This window comes from Cervus canadensis, chromosome 26 (assembly GCF_019320065.1).
Source record: "Cervus canadensis isolate Bull #8, Minnesota chromosome 26, ASM1932006v1, whole genome shotgun sequence".
NCBI lineage: Eukaryota > Metazoa > Chordata > Mammalia > Artiodactyla > Cervidae > Cervus > Cervus canadensis.
This window is the reverse complement of record NC_057411.1, coordinates 39,597,554-39,619,708: the sequence shown is the minus strand read 5'-3', so window position 1 is coordinate 39,619,708 and position 22,155 is coordinate 39,597,554. Positions and strand designations below refer to the sequence as shown.

At 47.7% G+C, this 22,155-nt stretch overlaps 1 protein-coding gene across 2 annotated transcripts in view; it reads right to left on the bottom strand.

The window, feature by feature from the left end:
- Nucleotides 1-22,155, bottom strand: part of CRMP1 (collapsin response mediator protein 1) — a 63,919-nt gene that overhangs the window by 3,633 nt on the left and 38,131 nt on the right. For both annotated transcript variants that reach the window (XM_043447725.1, XM_043447726.1), the window contains exons 6-12: nucleotides 20,701-20,781; nucleotides 14,955-15,023; nucleotides 13,076-13,196; nucleotides 9,957-10,113; nucleotides 5,831-5,972; nucleotides 4,805-4,975; nucleotides 923-1,102 (exon numbers count right to left, since the gene is read on the bottom strand). In XM_043447725.1, the coding sequence (XP_043303660.1) occupies nucleotides 923-1,102; nucleotides 4,805-4,975; nucleotides 5,831-5,972; nucleotides 9,957-10,113; nucleotides 13,076-13,196; nucleotides 14,955-15,023; nucleotides 20,701-20,781 (921 nt within the window). The remainder of the gene's footprint in view (nucleotides 1-922; nucleotides 1,103-4,804; nucleotides 4,976-5,830; nucleotides 5,973-9,956; nucleotides 10,114-13,075; nucleotides 13,197-14,954; nucleotides 15,024-20,700; nucleotides 20,782-22,155) is intronic.

Below are 22,155 nucleotides of genomic sequence, written 5' to 3'. Positions count from 1 at the left end.
GCACACATACACATGCACCGGCATACCTAAATGCACACACGAAAACACACGTGTGCACACATGTCTATGCATGCACACACCACACTACACATATACACATAATTCACACACAGATGTGTACACGCACACACAAGCCTGGATACACACTAACAAACAGGCATAATACACACACCACATGCATACGCACAATTTACACATGTACATGCATGCCTGCATATATACACTAATACACACATATAATGCACACGTCACAAATGCATACGTACAATCTAACACATATTCATATAAAGACAGGCATGCACACACTCACATGCATACACACACACAGAACTTCCTGCAGAACTCCAAAGCCATTTCCAAGAGGAAAACACTCTCCCTGACACCCCCACAAAGACCCCCGAACCGTGGACTGGGGGCATCCGAAGCCCTATCTTCACTGTGGATTAGGGGCTGTTGGGTAGTTTGTTTGGAAGGTGATCCCAGACAGGAGGAGAGAGGACGAGAGGGTCACCACTATGGGCAACTGGCTCAGAACAACTACCGAAGCAAACCTCTGCCGGGACCCAGAAGTGAATGGGGCAAGGCACCCAGCCCTCTGCATGGGTTGAGGGTTGCCCCGGGGTACAGAGCCCTGAGCAGAGAAGCTAAAACTTGCAGGGAATTAGGTGGGAGGCTGGGAGCCTGCCAGAGGGCTCAGAGCTGGCCAGGGGTCTGTGGGCGTCTGCCCTAGGTCCTGGGAGACAGCGTGTGGCCAGGGACACAAGCAGGTCCCCACTGAGTCAGTGACAGCACCCCAACCTCACACCCACTTCCCTCCGCCCCGGCACAGGTGATGGCGCCGCGACCCCAGTCCTCGGCTCCCTCCTCCTACACAGGAGGAAGGGAAGCTCGGGCAGAGACCCTGGGCCCTCTGCCCTGTCACCTTGTTCCGGATCCTTATACGCTGGTAGAGGTACTCGGGGAAGGGCTTCCTGGGGATGAAGCGGCCCATGCCCTTGTTGACGTTGATGTTGCCATCCTCGAAGACGATCTTGCCCTGGCTGATGACCACCAGCGGGGAGCCGTGACACTCCATGCCTTCGAAGATGTTGTATTCCACGGCCTGCGGGGCAAGAACCACTGGGTTTAATCAGCTCCCCAGGCTTTTCTCTGCATGAGCCCTGTTCATCCTGATGGTGATTCTGCTACACAGGCTATTACAGGCATTTTCCAGTGTTTATTCTTTCTGGAAAACACCTTAGGGCCATGCAATATTCCTTTGTACGCTCTTTCATTGGTATAATCAGCCCCTCACTGTTGAACTTACATGTTGCTGGTGGTTTTATACAATCTAACTAATACCCTCTGGGGATCTTGAATGTGAATGGGGTCCCTGGAGTTAGGAAATGCAGCCACTCTGACTAACATGGACAATTTGGGGTCTCATTTTTAAAGACATTCTTTAGGATGGTTTCCTAAAATTAAATTACTGGGTCACAGGGAAATGAGTTTTTGAAAGGCATTCATTGCAGACTGCCAAATAATTTTCTGAAGGCATCAGATGGATTGACACGAGGCAACAGGGGACTACTTAGTGATTTCATGTCTATGAAATCCCCTCCAGCACTGGGTAAGGTCATTTTTATTTTTTCTGTCTTTTTAAAAAATAGTTTGAAAGACAAATCATTTCCTTAAAACATAACGCATTCCTTTCATAACTCCTAAAGTGAATATAACTAACACCAGCCACACTCTCTGATCATTCAAAAAGTAGGTCATGTAGACAGTAAAAATTCCAACTGAACAAAAGATACATCATTTTAAAAAGCAGGTCTGTCTTCACCCTCAGACTGAGAACCCTGCCTCAGAGTGGCATTCCTCCACTGGGGAATTCTTCTGAGGCTCAGGTTAAATTGCCCACAATGTCACGTTCTGTATTTCACAAACACATAGAGTTTTTGCTTTTTTGGTTTTGTTTTTTTACTATTAGTTTTTAATCTTTGGCCACACAGTGTGGTTTGTGGGATCTCGGTTCCCCAACCAGGGATCAAACCTACAGCCTCGGCAGTGAAAATGCAGAGTCCTAACCACTGGACCACCAAGGAATTTCCACAACCACACAGAGCTTTAGAAGCTAATAGAATTGCTTCATTACTTAAAGGTGCTACGTGAACAAAGTAAAAATTCAAACCGTACAAACGACTATTATTTATAAAACTGTCGTCGCTTCCATGCTGGGCCCCGAGATATTTTCCGTATGTGCGTAACTATCTCGTGTTCCAGGTGCTCTGCACACAGTTCTCACTTTTGCTTTTCTTCTTACCTCCGAGAATGTTCCTGTCGGCACATCTCCTGGGCTAAAAATGTCTTGACATTCCTTAAAACGCTGAACTGGATTCCACCCCAGGGACATAATCAGTTCAGTTCAGTTGCTCAGTCATGTCTGACTCTTTGCGACCCCAGGGACTGCAGCACACCAGGGACATAATATCATTTACTTATTCAGTTTCCAGGGACAAACATGAGGGTCATTTCCCTGCTTTTGCTAAAAAGCACGATAAACACACATGGGTGTTCACACAGGCATATATGAACATCTTCCTAGACGTGGTGTTTGGGCCAGCATGTAAATGGATTTTAACTTAGATTTGCCCTCCGAAAAGGCAGCACTGTTTTCCATTCCCAGTGAAACCCCATGAATCAGTTGGCCTCCTTGTCAGACCTCATCTCTGTCCTCTTAAACCCCTGCATCCCAGTCACTGGGGCGGGTGAAAATAGCATTTTACTGCAGTGATTTGTATTTGGTTAATTATACGTAAGGTCAGGTCTGTTTCTGAATGAATAGCAACCCTTTGTGTATTTCTTCTCGTGTCACTGAGTTTTTTGCTCCTTGTTCTATTAAGCTCTTGGTATTTTCCTTAATGGTTTCAAAGGACACATTCAATGTTAAAAAAATTTGTGTATGAGAGCTTGAATAGAATTTATATCCTACTGTTGTGTGAAAATTGTATAAATCTTAATTATGTTGAAATAGTTTATAGTGCTTTTCAGGTCTACAATATCCTTCTACTTCTCTATATATTCATTTTATTCATTTTTAAGAGTTTGATATTGAAACTCCAACTAAAAATCTTATTTTATCTACTTTTAAAAAGTAACTGTAATATATAGTGTAATTATATATAACCTTGTTCTGTATCTTCCAAGTCTCCTGTAAATGTGTAACCATACGTTCATAATTTAAAGTAAAAATTAAAGTACATTAAAAAATTTTCTCCCTTTGTTTGTATTGCCAATACTCCCCTGTTCATCTTCTGCCTTTTGATGTCATATAAAGTAATAAGTATTATTACCCGCTGTAATATAAAGGGTTTTTTTTTTCTTGGTTTTATTTGTATGTAGTCGGTGGTCAAACAGACCAGTCTTCTCCTTCATAGTTTCTAAGTTTTGTGTCTTGCTTAGGTCTTCCCACCTTCAAAAATGATCATTTTTAAAATGGGTTTCATATTTAAATTTTCATTTCATCAGGCACCCGCCTGATGCCTTTCATAACTTCATTTCATTTCAGTCTTTGACCCATTTCCATTTGTTTTGCAGTCAAGAGTACAGCAGAGGTCTAGCCCTGTGAGCCAAGTGTTCAAACACAATTGACTGAATAACTGTCTTTGTCTAATTTCAACTGTCTCCTTGGTCGGAAATCAAACTCTTGTATGTGGTCAGTCTATTGCGTGGCTCCCTTTTCTCATCCTCTAATACCGAACTATCCTGATGATTGTAGCTTTATAATAACTGGACTGATTAGCACTGGTTCTTTCATTTTTTTCAGAAATGTTTTGGCTATTCTCACATTTTCCATCCAGGAACCCTGTTTTTCTAGTTAAAAAACAACTCCATTATATTTTATGAGAAGATGACTTCAGCTTTATAGATTAAATTAGAAAGAACTGATATTTTTATTCTACTGAATCTTTAGCATAGAAGAAATTGCATTTATGGAACTCTTCAGTTTTGACTGTTTTTAAAACAGGAATTTGATCCCCATTCTGTTGTTCCAAGTGCTCTTTCATTATCTCATAGTAAAGGTACAGATTCTTTATATTGATTTGGAATTAGCCTTAGTGTTTGTGATGGTTTTTAGGTGTGGACTCAGGGCTTCAGGGAAATAATCAGATTGATTTTCTATAAGTAGATGCTAATACTACGCCTTAGATTCTTCGTGGCCACTGCCTCCCAGGACCCAGGCAGATGATCTGTTTTCAGTTTCAACATTTGCTCATCTAACGTGTCCTGAAGTGATCCCGCTAGGTAGTAATTTATAATTTTGTTGAAGCATAAATGTGGATTGTAAATGCCAAAAAGCGGTACAAGAAGCAAATCATTAACTCCAGTCAAAACTAGCCAACTGCGCACTCACTCAGCCCAGTATGATCTGTTGTCTTCTTAGTGGAAGGACAGTTAAATGCCACAGTGGCATTCCTCACTTGGGGAATTCTATGAGGCTCAGGTTATATCACCCACATAGTATTAACAGCAGAGTCAGCTGAGAATGCTGCCAGGAACCCCGGAGACAGAGGGAGAAACAGACGAGGGGGAGAGAGAGCAGAGAGAGAGAGAGATGCTAGAACAGTTCAGCTGAGCCTGCTTCAAACCCTTCTCCCAATCTCTCCAACCAGAGGAGAAATCGGAATGACAGAGTCATACCAGATATCAGATCACACTCTAATTAGAAAATTCATGAATCATTTTTAACCAGAGGCTCCTAAAATGACCGCAGAGCAAGACCGTTCACCCAAGGCAGGAGCATCACTGATAAACCAGGACTTACCGACTTGTGACTCTTGGCTGTTATAGTCTTCACCTTGTCTGGGTCCCAGATGACCACATCCGCGTCCGAGCCCACGGCAATCCGCCCTTTTCTGGGGTACAGGTTAAAGATCTTGGCTGCATTGGTGCTGGTAACAGCGACAAACTGGTTCTCATCCATCTTGCCAGTAGCCTAAAGCAGAGATCCGCTGATGAGAAGAGTGGCTCACAGTAGGATCAGAAGGGACAGACAGCACAGATCTAAAGCAGCCAATGCCGAGTCCTTGTAAGGACTCCGTAATTTTCTTCTCCTCTGCCCGCTGAAACCAGGCCACCTTGAAAGAGTGCCAGGGGCCTGGCTTCATCAAAGCGGAGGAGATGTAATTAACTACTCCAAGGTGTGTTAATATTTTCCCGATGGCCATCCTGACATCTGATCAGTTTCACTGGGCCCAAGTTTAATCGAAAATAAAAATCTACTGTTTCAAGCGAGTGATCGAGGTGTGACCCAGGGATTCCTTATGAAACAGGAAGTCTCCGTACCCTGTTCTCAACCCTAACCTCGAACACACACACGCTTTACAAAGTTATCTTTACATGGACTAAAATGTGGCTCAAAACAAAACAAAATATCTTCATCTTTAAAGACTAAAAGACAGCTGCTGTCTTATCTGCACACGCAGAGGATGCTACAGGGCTCGCATTGATTTCCTTTTTTTTAATTAAAACAGATTTTTAAGTTAAAAAGAAATTTTTTTTTTGGCCACATCTCGAGGCATGTGGGATCTTAGTTTCCTGACCAGGGATTGAACTCGTGCCCCCTGCATTGGAAGCTTGGAGTCCCAACCACTGGACCACCAGGGAAGTTTCCTCAAGCTTTCCTAAGGGTCCACCTGTTTTCCATGTGCCATCCTGGTACATTCTGCTTCTCCCTTGAAGCAAGAAAGGAAATTTAGGAACCAGAAGGGCCTAACACACTGCTTCGATGGGCCAGGAGAACCAGGAGGGTGTTTCTAGAACATTCCAGGGGGAGACGCCGCCGCCTTACCACCGCCTTGTCCCAGACCACGGTCATGCGCTCCTCTATCCCGTTGACGCCCTCAGGGATCAGAGTGAAGTTGTCCTTGCCCACCGCCTTCTGCGCAGTGCTGTAGGGACAGTGGCCGCTGCCTGTGACCTGCAGGTCTCCACTGGCAAAGGCAAAACAGGGTGGGGTTCAGACCGCAGTTCACGCTGAGGATCAGGCTTTGACTTAAACACCCAAGAAGGCTGTGAAACTCAAACCCTAATGAGATTCGGGGCACATTATGGGCTTTACTCTGCCAACAGAGGTCCATATAGTCAAAGCTATGGTTTTTCCAGTAGTCATGCATGGATGTGAGAGACCATAAAGAAGGCTGAGTGCCAAAGAATTGGTGCTTTCAAACTGTGGTGCTGGAGAAGACTCGTGAGAGTCCTCTGGACTGCAAGATCAAACGAGTCAACCCTAAAGGAAATCAACCCTGAATATACATTGGAAGGACTGATGCTGAAGCTGAAGCTCCAATACTTTGGCCACCTAACGTGAAGAGGTGACTCACTGGAAAAGACCCTGATGCTGGGAAAGATTGAAGGCAGGAGGAAAAGGGGGTGACAGAGGATGAGATGGTTGGATGGCATCACCGACTTGATGGACATGAGTTTGCACAATCTCTGGGAGATAGTGAAAGACAGGGAAGTCCATGGGGTCTCAAAGAGTCAGACATGACTGAGCGACTGAACAACAACAGGCTTTACTTAGTGACACCACAAGGTCCATTGGCCTTTGGTATCTGATTGAAGACTAGAAAGAGACCTGGGCGTCAGGAGTAGGTTCTGTGTGAGCGTGGACTCTGGGTAAGGCTCCCCAGGTCAGCCTTTTCCTCCTGCCCTAAAACAGGTCCTGGGGTGCTGGTCTGTTCTTTTCCTTTTTAAAATATTTTGGAGTATAGTTGATTTACAATGTTGAGCTTCTGCTGTATATCAAAGTGAGTCAGTTATACATATACATATAGACTTTTTAAGGTTCTTTTCCCACACAGGTCATTACAGAGTATTGAGTAGGCTTCCCTGAGCTATGCAGTAGGTCCTTATCAGTATCTATTTTATATATACTAGTGTCTGTATGTCTATCCCAACCAATCTCCCAATTTATCCCTTCCTTTTCCCTTTGGTAGCCATGTTTGTTTCCTACATCGTGAAAACATCTATCCTACGTCTGTTTCTGCTTTCAGTATCATATGATGTTCACTTTTCTCTGTCTTACTTCACTGAGTATGATAATCTCTAGGACCATCAGTGTTGCTGCAAATGGCATCATTTCCTTCTTAGTGGGTATGTTTTCACCCCTTGGAGAGAGAGTTCACAGTGTCCCCAAGATGCAGTATCCATGCAGAAACTTGCTGAGAACAGAAGCTACTAAAGATGAACAGGCTGACTCTCCTTCCACTCTGCATCTCACTAGACCTCTGAACAACCCTTTGACTTTACAAATCCAACAGGTCTGCTTTTAAATCCCAGACCTGCCACCTCCTGGTCAGGTAAGTCACTCCTCTTTTCCACATGCATAAAACGGAGAAGAGAATACAACCTTCCATCCAGGGTCACTCTGAGGAGCCAGTGAGCTACTCGCCCGGCACTCAGTAGGTGTCAAAGATGTTAACTCCCTTGCTTCTCTCTCCTTCCTCCATCAACCTCTTCTCTTTGAGTGCTTGGTGAATTTTATGTTATGTGAATTTTATCTCAAGGTTTAAAAAAAGAAAAGAAAAAAAACAACCCTGAGTGCAGCCAATGAATGAATGAATATATAAATAAGTGAGTCAAACACCTAGCCTCCAGCACATGCCTGTGAGTCTCATGGAGTCAGGGATGTTTGTGCTGGAAGGAAGGTCATGCCCCTGGCCTCATATCCCTGCCAGGTCACATGGGAAAACATAAAGTGCTGCCACGGGTCATCCTTCTGTAAGGCTGGTGTTTCTGCGCTGTGCCCGAGGGACAAAATGCTATTTGTTGATTTGTTAATTGTAATAAAGTGACACAAGCTCACTGGGTTTGCTCTTTCATCCCTCAGGCGTTGGAGAGAAAATACTTTGGGACTATGTGATGAGCCCCAAACTAGCATCTAAATCAATGTGATAAATGGAGCATTATTTTGTGATTTTCAATGAGGGCAGAGGCCAGCCTCTAGTTCAGAGCCCCAAGCAGGTGAGCAACCATCTAGACATAAAAAAGTATATTCAGATGTGATATTCACTCATTTATTCAACAAAGGTGTGTGGTCCTGTGTCTGGCATAGTCTTAGGCAATGGGGATGCACCTACAAGCAGAAAGAGACAAATGTCTGTGTTCATTTGTTGACATTCCGGTGCAGGGTGGAGAAGTCAGGAACACACAGTCTATCAGGAGAATGAGTACCAGGGTGTGTGGGGTAGCACTGGGGTTGCCATTTCTCAGAAGATGATTCGAACTCTCTGAGAAGAAACCGTCCAGCAAAGAGCAAATCAGAAGATGAGTAAGAAAAGACTGCTAGGCAGGGGTAGAGTGAATGCAAAGGCCCTGTGGCACCATCCTCCCTGGGGTACATTTAGCTTGAGACCAGTGGGCTGGACCGGGGAGCCGAGGGGAGAAGAGGGCAGGCAGTGTTAGTGAGGACTGAGGGTCAGATCAGGTTCAGCCCTGAGGCACATCATGGGAACGTGGGTTTCACTTCAAGAGGAGAGAACCCTGGAGGTCTCCTGGCCAAGGGATGGCTTCGTCTGATTGAAGTTTTAAAATTTCGCAGCATCTAGTGAGAACAGGCTGTGATACGACAAGGATATAGAAGAGGCCACATGGAAATAAAAGAGGCCACTCAGGAGGTGAGAGACGATGGTCCTTGAGCCAGGATGGCTGCAGCCAAGGAGGAGGAAGTGGCCAGATTTGAGGACCTTTGGTCCATGTCCTGCCTTCTCCTGAGACGGGCAAGATCTGGGGAGCAGCAGCTCCCCGGGGGAAGATCAGGAGTTTGTTTTGGATTTGGATCTGCCCACCAGACTTCAGGCTGCAGACTCAGAATAAGCAATTGGATGTGTAAGTCATGGGCCACTGCATCCTTTTTGGGGAAAAGGAATTTGAATGCTGGGTACACAGCCTCACCCTCTTAAGGCTCCTTCTGATTAGAAGCTCCTTCTTATCCTCACCCATAAGGCAAACTCTTATGCATCTCCTAGCTCCAGGCCTGATGTCACTTCCTCCAGGAAGCCTTCCAAGCTTGCATCTCCACTTCCAGAGCAGCTTGCACCCCTCACCACTTAGCCTTCTCCTGTGGCCTCAAGTACTCTTCCCTCACACTGGCGGACAGCAGAGAAGGGACTGAAGGAGCTGTGCTCCTACTATGTGCAGGAAGCAGACCGGAATGCACTGGCTGCTGCAAACCCTGAATTCCAGGCTTTTTGCCCACACTACCTCACACCCAGCTCTGCAGTAGTTACTGTGTTCTCTCCACCCTGCTGATGAGCCAACTGAGGCAGAGACAGTACAGGTTAGGTGACACGACCAGGCTGACAGAGCCCATCAGGGGATGAGACAGGGCTGGGATCCTGGTCTCACATTCCTAATTCTGGGTGCTTCCCAATGCACCCCAGTGCCGGGTACACAGAAGGTGCTTAAATATTGCTGAGTGAATGGCAGGTGATCTATAAACTTGAATAGAACAGTTTACTGATTAAAAGGCCTGAAAGTGTTAAGATGCTCAGTTGTATCTGACTCTTTGTGACCCCATGGTTTGTAGCCCGCCAAGCTCCTCTGTCCATGGGATTCTCCAGGCAAGAAAATTGGAGTGGGTTGCCCTTCCCTTCTCCAGGGGATCTTCCTGATCCAGGGACTGAGTTGGATTTCCTGAATTGCAGGCAGGTTCTTTACCATCTGAGACACCAGAGAAGCCCAAAAGGCCCCAAGGCCTGCTGTAAACTACGAGGAGCTTTGTTCTGAGGTCTCCCGGGGTGCCCAGCCCAAGGTCCGCTCACAAATGCGCCTGAGGCAGTTGCCGGCTTCAGACCTTCAACCTGCCCAAAGGCCCCGCCCACCTGCCCAGCCCCGAGACCCCGCCCACCTGCCAAGCCCCCGAGACCCCGCCCACCTGCCCAGCCCCAGGACACCTGCCACCGCAGGGCTCTCACCAGGCCAGTAGGGAGGTCAAGTAGTCAGGCGTGGTGGGGTCCGGGCTCAGGGGAGGGGAGGTCACGAAGGCCGCCGCCTTGGCCCAGTTCTTGCTCCAGTAATGGGTGCCGTCCGTCCCCAGACTGGCAGCGATAGGTTCACCAAAAACGAGGGGGCCTGGGGAGGCAAACAGACACGCATGGTTGACAGTGGATGGTCTCTCGTGGGAGATGTGGATGCAGGAAAATAGAATCTCAGAGGCCGGCTAATGAGACTGCAGATAAATCACACCCGTCCTCTCCACCAGGCTTCACCACACACACCCCAGAGCCCCAGCCCCCGGGCACCAGGCATTCAGCACCCGCTGTCCCACTCAAGCGACCCTGTGGACCGCCAATGCTTTCAGCACGGGGATCTGATCATTATCTCCGTTTAAGATGGTCAATCGAGGCACAGACGCCTGATGTGCTGTCTTCCATGGGTTCTGCCAGGAGCAGATCTTCAAGTGAAAAGTCGAGTTCAAGCGTTTTATCTGGAGGTGATTCCAGGAAACAACTCGGCGGGCACGGAGGACATGACATAGGCCAAGAGAGACGCCGAGGATGGGTGAGTGAGCACCCAGTCATGGCCGTGGGCGCCCACAGCTCAGTGCCCTGGGGGCTCCAGGAGCCTCAGGGCTGTCCCACCCTGCGGAGTGAGGGGACCGGGGTGTGCGTCACCAAGCCACTGCTGGGGGGCTCCTTGCTGAGCACTCACTTACCAGGGAGGGGCCAGAGGTGTTTCTGCCAGAACAAAACCCACGGGCAAAGTCTCAGGCTTAGTGAGAATTCCTGCAGCTGAGGAAGTGCCAAGGGGACCTGGGCCCATGGCTCTGTGGCATGTGCCTGGGGCCACACTGCTGGCGAGTGGGAGGGAGGCTTTGGTTTGCAGCAGCCTGGCTCTGGGATGGTGCCACCCAACAGCAGTGGTGGGACTGTCCTGTGCCAAGCTGTCCGGGGCAGGAGCCACCAGCCACACGTGGCCCTGGAGCACGAAAAGCAGGGCTAATGCCACTGTTGTTGAGTCGCTCAGTGGTGTCTGACACTTTTGAGACCCCCATGGGATTTTCCCGGCAACATGACTGGAAGCAGGATGTCATTCTCTTCTCTAGGGGATCTTCCTGACCCAGGGATCGAACCCACATCTCTGAATCTCCACTGTTCGCAGGCAAATTCTTTACCACTGTGCCACCAGGGAAGCAACTAAAGAGCCAACTTAAACACTGTATTTAATTTTGCTTCATTTAAACTGAAATAACCGTGCATGGCTGGTGGTCACCTTATTTCTCAGCAGCTCCAGGACCTGCTGGCGTAGCCACCTGGCGTGCTTACTTCTGCTTCTAAGTTCCTATTACCGCTCTGAGCCGCAGTTTCCTCATCTTTAACCTGAAGTTGGTCCTCAGCAAGCTGAGCTGGCCTAATGCGCTATCAACACCTCCGCTCATCAGCTTGCCCTTAAAATACTAAAACCAGGTATTTGGGGTTCAAAACTGCTCTGTCTCAGGACCTCCCTGGTGGCCCAGTGGTTAAGAATCAGCCTTCCAATGCAACGGATGCGAGTTCAACCCCTGGTTGGGGAACTAAGATCCCACCTGCAGAGGGACAGCCGAGCTGCAACTAATGAGATCATGCACAACAGGAGATCTTGTACGATGCAGCTGGGACCTCACATAGCCACACAAATAATTTTTTTAAAAAAGCTGCTCTGTTCCATATGAAAACCACCAGCCGCATTGTGGCTTTCAGGCGTTTGGAGTTGGTCCAAAATGAGACGTGCTGAAAGGGTGACATACACACTAGACTTTAAAGATAGTACAGAAAAAACAATGCCAAATATCCTGTTAGTACTTTTATCTTGACTACATGTGGAATGAATATTTTGGACATATATTGACCAACAAGTTCGTTTTGATTTTTCTGTCAAATCTTATGGAAAAAACTCTGACTTTTTTGGTCAACCCAGTAACATATATTATTAAAGATTTTTAAGACCAGAGCCACTTGCACTTTCTATGAAGGGTTCCTGTAAGAAGGGGGAGTCCTCTGGGTACCGAGGGGGGTGGATGCTGTCAGGGCTGTGTTGCTCTTGCTGATTTTCACCTGGCCACCCCCTCTGACCCACAGCTCCCCATCAACCTCATACGACTCCCAGCGCGTGGATGGGGTGAACTTTGTCTGGGTGGCAAATGTCCTTGGTGCATGTCCACAAAGATCAAAGAGTCTAGCCACTGTCTCCGTGTGACATGTGCTACCATCATTCTCTCTCTCTCCTCTGTACATCTGCCATTCTCTCTCTCTCCATCTCTCTTGCCCTGATTTTGTTAAGGAAGGCTCCTCTGGGCAACCTTCCTCACTCTCGACCTGCTGGTTGTTGGGAGCTGTGGGCCTCAATCATAAGGCCTGGACAATGCACTTGGACGCCTCCTCCGAGTCCCCTGGGGAATGGCCATTGAGCCGGTCAGAGAGGGTAAGTAGTGTGTCCAAGTCTTAGAGCTGGAGGCGGACTTCCTGCCTCACTCCCCTGATGTCCAGCACGGGGCTGTCCCCCAGACCCTCTGGTTTCTGGAACAACATCTTCCTCCTTCCCAACCTACAGCTGAGGCTCTGTGTGGGCCCCACGGTGGAGCCTGGGTGCACGTGCCCACCAAGAGGCCCTGGATGGAGGACCCAGGATGAAGGGCCCAGAGAGAGGAGCAAAAAGAAGGCAGGGAAGACCCAGGAGCTGATGCAGCCCCAGCTCCATCACTGCCTTGATGTGAAACCCTGGAGAGAACTTGGAACTCTTCACAGACCTATAAAATACATGGTCTCATGTGACCCACACAGGAGAATAATCACCTTAGCTACAAATGGAGAAAATGAGGCTCAGAACACCACTTACCTGGGGCCCTTGGCACATCAGGAATCAAACCTAAAACCAACCACACATCTGGCGTCTGCCCACTGTCCAGCTCCCTTTTCAACCTGGCCTACGGAGCTCAGGTTGGGCACAGATGGCAGAAGGTCTCTGTCCTGGGCAAGAGCTCCACCGGTGAACTTGAACCTGTTGGACACGCCCCTTCCTCACACCCAGCAGAGATCCCGGGTGCTGGGCTACATACCTTTCTTCCTGGCCAGGGTGATGATGTCCGCCGCGCTCTTACTCATCACCTTGGTGATGTACACAGGGCAGTTGATCCGGCCCGCGATGGTGATGGCCCGGAACACGGCCTCGGCCTCCAGCTGCGGACACAGAGAACACACAGATTAAGAGGGGAGGGGTGGGGGGCACCACCCACCCTGAGCACCCAGGGCCCTTCCTGATCAGCCTTCCTAGATTCTCCTTCATGAAGTGTGGTCAGAGGGAAATCTGTTGCATCAAGGGAGGAACACACGGTAGATTTTCAAAAAGGAAAAAACAGTAAGTCAGAATGTATTCAGCTAGAGGGTTGGAAGGCAGAATTGTGGTATTTGCATGCTTGGCAGTGCTCTGAATGCTGTCAGAAGATCACCTAAGCGGAACAGGCCATCAGAAGGTTCCCACGCTGCTCACATGCTTGGTTGCCGTTGTTCAGTCAGTCGTGTTTGACTCTTTGTGACCCCATGGACCACAGCACACCAGGCTTCCCCGTCCTTCACCATCTCCTAGAGCTTGCTCAAACTCACGTCCATTGAGTCAGTGATGCCATCCAACCATTTCACCCTCTGTCGCCCTCCTCTCCTCCTGCCTTCAATCTTTCCCAGCATCAGGGTCTTTTCCAACAGGTCAGCTCTTCGCATCAGGTGGCCAAAATATTGGAGCTTCAGCTTCAATCCTTCCAATAAGTATTCAGGGTTGATTTCCATTAGGATGGACTGGTTGGATCTCCTTGCAGTCCAAGGGACTCTCAAGAGTCTTCTCCAGCACCACAGTTCAAAAGCATCGATTCTTCAGTATTCAGCCTTCTTTCTGGTCCAACTCACATGCCTGGAGGTGGTTACTTAGAAAATTCCTGACATCAGGGAACACAGGTGTCCCCATGCATTCCTTCCTTCATTTGTTCAACAACCATGTGAAACTATGTGCTATGAGGTTTGGTCTCTGTACCCCCTAGACCAGTACTTCTAGAATAAAAGAACCAGTGATGTTTTTATTGTCTTGTTTTTAATTTCCAATCGGTTGGAGGCCCACACATGGCTGTGCTGCTCTTGGCTGGCAGGGAGCCCAAGCCACGGCCACGTGCCGGGAAAGCAGCCACACCCAGAGGAGTCCCCACGCTGCTCACATGCCTAGAGGTGGTGGCAACATAACATGCTATAAAGGTTTATAAACACTGTCTCCGGTCTGTCCTGGTCTCACCAGGGACGGGGAACCCAGCTCATGGGCATGGACCTCACATCTGGAACACTGGGCCAGTTCAGGAATCCTTGGGGTAAGGAGTCTGTATATTCATGTGTCATGTCCCATGTTCTGGACCAGCCCAGAGTGGAGATCAGGGAAGACTTCTAATGACCTGATGAGACATCAGAAAATGCTGGGCACCCATTCTGTCCAATGTTCAATTTGCTTGCCTTCCTAATGTTCCCTCTATACACACACACACACACATGCACCCTATCACTCACTCCTGGGGGAATCTGTCAAGTCTTAGAGTATAGCAGATAGGAGGCCTGTGCAGAGGCAGTGATTTGGAACTCGTTCTGCCTGGGACATGGGGCTCCACTTTCCTGTCATTAAATACCCTAAGTGCTCAGTCATGATTCTGACTGAGTGTCCATGGGGCCTTGGTGGGAAGTTCCTGGGTCCTGGGAGAGGCAGAGCCTTTCCCAGTTCTTCTGATGGATCTGCAGCCCCCAGAGCTCCCGAGCCCCAGGGCAGACCCTGGAGAAGACCACACGTGCTGAGATGCTCATATGGGGAATGGGATGGGGGCGGGGGGTCTAGCCAGCTATTCCAGCTGGAACAGCATCGGGGTAAGCTCTCAGCTATGTCAGAGTCACACCCAGCAGAGGCTCCTTTACCTCTTCAGGTCTGCTCAGAGCATGGCCCTCAGGACCCGTGATGCCCATCTCTAAGATCCGCTTCTGTTCCTACAAGACAAGAACGAACGAGTCAGTGATGGCAGAATGCCAGAGCCAGGAGAGGCCAGTCCTCCAACCCCGTCAGACAGATGGGACAGCAGAGCCCAGGAGGAGGACTAGACCGTGGGGGGTCTAACGGCTGGGGACACCCACAGCTTCTTTGCCCCCCTCACTCCCGGGGCCCACCTTCCCTCTTTGCAATATCCCCATCCACAGGGCTCTATTCAGCCCCATGGGACCAGTGAGAGGAAGCAAGATTGTAAGAAACGAATCTCAAAGACCACGCCCCACTCTCCCAACTTCCAAGTCTCTGCTGCACAACAAGACAGAAGGAAGCAGGTGGTGTGTGGGTGTGACATGGATGCGGGGATGTGGAAACCAAAGAGCCGGCAACCGGGCGTCCAGTCCCAGACCTGAGCATGTGTGTGACTTTGGGCACACTGGCCACACTCTTGTGAGACTCAGTCTTCTTTCTTTCCTTTTGTTAAAAATTGAAGTATAGGTGATCTACAAGGTTGTGTTAGCTTTAGGTGTACAGTGAAGGGACTTATTGGAAGAATTAATGCTGAAGCTGAAACTCCAATACTTTGGCCACCTGATGGGAAGAACTGACTCCTTAGAAAAGACACTGGTGCTGGGAAAGATTGAAGGCAGGAGGAGAAGGGGACAACAGAGGATGAGATGGTTGGATGGTATCACCGACTTAATGGACATAAGTTTGAGCAAGCTCCAGGAGTTGGCAATGGGCAGGGAGGCCTGGCATGCTGCAGTCCATGGGGTTGCAAAGAGTCGGACACGACTGAGTGACTGAACTGAACAGAATTGAAAAATCACTTTCTGTTCAGTTCAGTCGCTCAGTCGTGTCCGACTCTTTGCGACTCCATGAACCGCAGCATGCCAGGCCTCCCTGTCCATCACCAACACATGGAGTCCACCCAAACCCATGTCCATTGAGATAGTGATGCTATCCAACCATCTTATCCTCTGTCGTCCCCTTCTCCTCCTATCCCCAATCTTTCCCAGCATCAGGGTCTTTTCCAATGAGTTAGCTCTTCGCATCAGGTGGCCAAAGTATTGGAGTTTCAGCTTCAGGATCAGTGCTTCCACTGAACACCCAGGACTGATCTCCTTCAGGATGGACTGGTTGGATCTCCTTGCAGTCCAAGGGACTCTCAAGAGTCTTCTCCAACACCACAGTTCAAAAGCATCAATTCTTCTGCACTCAGCTTTCTTTATAGTCCAACTCTCACATCCATACATGACTACTGAAAAAACCATAGCCAAAAGTGATTTAGTTATACACAAAAGGAAAAATCTGAACAAACTTTTTGGCCAACCCAATATATTCCTTTTCAGATTCTTTTTCCTTATAGGTTATTATAAAATACTGAGTAGAATTCCCTGTACTATACAGTAGGTCCTTGTAGGCTATCTATTCTCTATATAGTAAAATGTATATGTTAACCACAAACTCCTAATTTATCCCTCCCCCTCAACCTTCCCCTTTGGTAACCATACATTTCTTTTCTAATGTCTCTGCATCTGTTTCTGTTTTGTAAATAAGTTCATTTGCATCATTTTTTTTTTAGATTCCACATATAAGCCGTTATCATATGATAATTGTCTTTGTCTGGCTGGCTTCATTACTTCACTTAATATAATCGCTAGGTCCACCCATGCTTGCTGCAAATAGCATTATTTCATTCACCTTCTCTTCTTTACACTGGAAATAACAGTGCCTGCACCTGGAGTTGCTATAATGCATCACCAAGGTGGCAGATGAGAAATGTTTGGATGATATATATATATAGTCTACAGTGTGTATGTGTGTGTATATATATGTGTATATATATATATATATATATTGTCTAGTGAGTGCTCTTGAATCATCACCCAGCTCTCATTCCCTCTACTGTAGCTTCATCTTTCTGGCACCTATCTTTCTAACAGGAAAGCTCTACCTCAAACTTATAAATGAAATGGTTCCCTGAGCTAACAGCCTAGATGCAAATCCATTGGCTCCAAGGCTTCAAGATGCCCCCTCCTTAGGAATACTTCAGTATCTCAAGACTGATCTCTTCACATCGCCCAGATGTCAGCTGTGCTGCTGCTATTTTTAACTTCTCCAGTTTCTGTATCACCATTCTGGAACACATTCCTATGAGAAGCCCCAGACCCTATCAACAATTTAAAAAAAAACATAATTTTCAACTGTGCACTTATGGTTATTAAGCTTGAGTTTATTATAAGAACATAAGCTGGAAATGATTTCAGATCCAACAGCTGGGATGGATTTAAGTACAGAACGGAATAATGTCAGCTATTGAAGATGATGTTTACAAGGCATTTTGTAAACTGTTTACAAAAAGATTTATGATATGGAGACATCCCTATGAAAGGCTGTTTAAACATCAGTTACTATTTCTGTTGGAAGGAAGGAAAGAGGAGAAAAAGGGAGGGAGGACAAAAGATGAAATAAGGGGGAAAAAAACGGGTCACAAAAGGCTAGAGAAGGGTTTCTAGTTAACGATCACGGCTGAGCACTACCATTATTGTCACTCCATCCTGAAACTCCACTACAGTGACAGAAATGGTACCCAAAAACCAAAAGAATGCAGAGATGTCAAAAACATTTTGGAACTGGGGAAGCAGATGTACAAAAGGTAACATATTTATTGGAGCTGAGAAAACTCAATCTTAAATCAGTAGCAAGAGATTTCCCTGGTGGTCCAGTGGTTAAGACTCTGTACTTCCAATGCAGAAGAACCAGGTTTGATCCCTGGGTGGGCTTTCTGCATAGCTATTGGTAAAGCATCTGCCCGCAATGCAGGAGACCTGGCTTCAATTCCTGGGTCGGGAAGCTCTCCTGGAAAAGGAAATGGCAACCCACACTGGTGTTCTTGCCTGGAGAATCCCATGAACACAGGAGCCTGGCAGGCCACAATTCATGGGATTGCAAGACTTAGCACTATCATTCTTTTCTTTCTGGAGAACTTCGATTCTAGATGTTGCATGGTGAGGCCAAAACACACACACACACACACACACACACACACACACACAGTGGCAACAAGAAAAGCTAAAAAGCCCCATTTAAGAACTGGGGTTCCAGAGGCTTCCTTGGTGGCTCAGTGGTTAAAAAAAAAAATCTGCCTGCCAATGCAGAGACACGGGTTCAATCCCTGGTCCCGGAAGATCCCACATGCCATGGAGCAACTAAGACTGTGTGAGCCACAACTACGGAGCCTGCGCTCCAGAGCCTGGGAGCTACAGTTACTGAGCCCATGTGCTGCAACTGCTGAAGCCTGTGCTCTGCAACAAGCTAAGCCACCGCAATGAGAAGCCTGCAAACCACAACCAGAAAGTAGCCCCCACCCGCCACAACTAGAGAAAGCCCGTGTGCAGCAACGAAGATCCAGCACAGCCAAAAATAAATAATTTTTAAAAGTACTGAGGTTCCAAACTCAACTTCTCGCACGCGTTTGATGAGACACAGGTTGGCACACCCTGAAAAGTGGGCAACAGTCACTACAAAAGCTGAATACATGTACCCCCCCCCCCCACCAGCCAGGAATCCTACTCCTAGGTATTTACCAACAGAAATGCGAACATATGTTTAACAACAGACTGAACAAGAATGTTCAAGAAAACTTAACATACAAGAGTCCCAAATTTAAAACAATCCATATATCTATCAGGGGCTTCCCTGGTGACTCAGACAGTAAAGAATCTGCCTGCAATGCGGGAGACCCAGGTTCAATCCATGGGTTGGGAATATCCCCTGGAGAAGGAAAAAGCTCCAGTATTTTGGCCTGGAGAATTCCATGGACAGAGGAGTCCAGCAGGATACAGTCCATGGGGTCCCAAAGAGTCAGACATGACTGAACAAATATAAATAGAAAAAAAAAAATAAACTATCAACTGGAGAACAAATTGTGATCTATTCCTGCTGTATAATTCTACACCATGATGAAAAAACACTGTGCTTCAGGAAACCATAGGGATGAATCTCACAGACCTAGGATTGAGCAAGGTCAAATGAGGTCTCTTTCTCCCTCACTTGGAAGGAAGCCGGCCACCATGATGTAGCTGCCCATGGGTCAGGGAGCGCAGGGGGCCTCTGTCCAACAGCCAGCAAAGAATACAGGCCATCGGTCTGATAGCTTGTGAGGAACTAAATCTTGGCAACAGCCCTCTGAGCGACGCTGGAAAGGAATTCTGCCCCAGACCAGCCATATGACAACTGCAGCCAGACCCAACACCTTCACTGCAGCCTGTGGAAGACCTCGAGGTCAAAGACCCAGCCAGGCCACACCTGGACTTTGGACCCCACAGGACCATGACACAGAAGTTTACTGTTTGAGGGTGCTAAATTTGGGGCAGGGGGATTGTTATACAGCCACAGAGAACTGAAACAGGTTTTGGTGTACAGAAGGGTTTTACCATGAAAGTAAAAGTTGCTCAGTTGTGTCTGACTCATAGCGAGCGACCCCATGGACTATATATAGTCCATGGAATTCTCTAGGCCAGAATACTGGAGTGGGTATCCTTTTCCTTCTCCTGATGGCTCAGTGGGTAAAGAATCCGCCTGCAATGCAGGAGACACAGGGGATGCGGGTTCATCGCTGGGTCGGGAAGATCCACTAGAGGAGGAAATGGCAACCCACTCTGGTATTCTTACCTGAAAAATCCCATGGACAGAGGAGCCTGGCAGGCTACAGTCCAACGGTTTGCTAAGAGTCATGAGTGACTAAGCACACACGTATACATATACACTACTTAGCATGGCATTAATTACTTTCATTGGACACATCCAAATCTTCTATCTTGGTTTGTGGCACCATGATTAACCCAGCCCTTCCCCCACAGGAGACGACATGACCCTTCTTGATCTCCTCCTCTTCTTCCCCATCCACTCAACCATGAGTCTTGTAGATTGTGTGCCTTCTCTACCATCCTCTTGCCCCTTCCACCTCTTCTCTGTATCTTCTCTTCATTTCCTTTGAGAATTGCTGGAGTCAACCCAAGCCAGTCAACCTGACCTTATCCTATTCTCATCAAATTCTCCAGCTCATGGCCAGAATGATCCAAATGGGCTCATGTCTCGCTCTATCCAAAACTTTTGCACGACTACATCAGTCCAACACTGAGTTTTGCATGCACAATATCACTGACCCTCAGATAAAGAACAGGAGCTTTCCTGGGGTAGAGCTCCCTGCCCAATGTCAGAGGGCCAGGAGATGCAGGAGGCTGGGCTGGAACTCTGCACCTAGCCTGTCTTCAGTCCATCATCCCTGCTCCCAAAGCTCCCAAGTCATGGAGGAGGACGGGCAACTCCAGTTTCCATGCCTGTGGCCTCTAGGGTCTCCCAGCTGTGCCAAATGCATTTTCTTTTGGATCTTCATTTACTGCATGTGCAAACCCTCCATGGTTCACAGGGCAGTCACGTTACCCCTACTGTACAGATGAGAAAACTGCAATCCAAGAGGCACTCTGGCCTGCCAAAGGCCACACTGCAGACAGTGGTGAGTGACTCACCCAGTATCTGACATGCCATTCAGCTCTGGGCTTGACCCTTCACTGCCAAGTGACCTGGCTGATAAATGCCTCCACCCCCTCTTCTCATAGCCTTTACAACAAGGAGAAGGAGACTGAGGTGGAAAGGCTGGGAATTCAGACCACTCACCTGAGCTATCAAATCACCATTTTCTGCGTGGACCAGGATCACAGCTCCCAGCCCCTTAAGGAAGGTGAAGGCTTCGTAGAGCTACGGAGGGATAAATGGGGGTTGGGGTGAGATAGAAATATCACAGCACAAGCATTTGCAAAGACTGCCCTTATTGCTCACACACACAGTCATCCACCTGCCGGGATGCTCCATCCACATCAATGGAACACGTTGTTCAACAAGTGAGCACTGGAATAGATCTCCCCTTAGCCCTACACCCTCCAGATCTAAAAGCAGGAAGTTAAGGTGGGTGGGGGGTGGCAGTGGTGGGGCATAATTGATAAAAGTCACACCAAGGCATGATTATGCCCACAAGTATACCCATGCGGGCCTTTCACTTTCTTTGTGACTTTGCTTCTTTGAAGCATGTAGTTGTTGATGGGGACAACTGCAGCTGAGAAGTTTACTGAAATTGTATAATTAAACCCGCTGAGCCTGTATTGCAACCACCACCAACCACAGGACATGTGTACATCTTTACAAAAATTCCAACCCATGTCATCTTACAAATCACAGTGTCGTTAGCGGGGACCAAGCCCTTTAATAACTGTAATGCCCAGATCACATATATCCTGCCAAGCATCACCTGATTTAGCCAATCCAGGTCCTCCCCACACTGCCCACTGCCCTCTTGCAACCCACAAAGGATCTGTAGTCAGACAGTTGTATCTGGTGAGGACAAAAGCCACATGTTCCCTCCTGCCAATCTCAACTTTGTCCTCACTGCATATAAGACAACACCTCTCTCAGCCAGGATGTGTGCTTTTAGGGGTAGACAACAGGTGAGGGAGGCATATGGAGCCATGGAGCACTTTTGAGGACCCACACCCTGAATCTGCTCAGCTCCATTTCTAACCAGGGCTTCAGTGAAACAGACATTAGAATGAAACAGGTGAAAATGTCAATTATGCTAGAGAAACACACACTACTTTTTCCGTGAAACTGAATGAACTTTGAGCCTTTAGGATGCCTTTGATGGTTGCATCAAAGGTTTCCAGGACATCTGGGGGTAAGTTATATCCTGTAATTCCAAGTGTCTATTTTGAAAGGGAACACACAGACGCTTCCTCCACTGCACATGAAACCCCATGGTGATCATGGCGATCTGCTTATTAATACCCGAATGGCACCTGCTGTGTGCCAGGCACTGCCCTAGAGCTTTACTTGTACGGAATCATTTAATCCTCTGACAACCTATCTTAATGGCAAGTGCCATTAAGAGCCTAAAGCACAGAGAGATTAGGAAATCTGCCCCAGGCTACACAGCAAAGTCGGGGCTTGCTGTCAAGCAGTCTGGCTCCAGCATTCATTCCCTTTGCCACCACACTGCCCCACCTTTTTAACAAGCAAAGAGTAGAGCGATAATAACAAAATCAAACCAGGGGTCCTACTAGTGAAAGAAGGCCCAGGGCC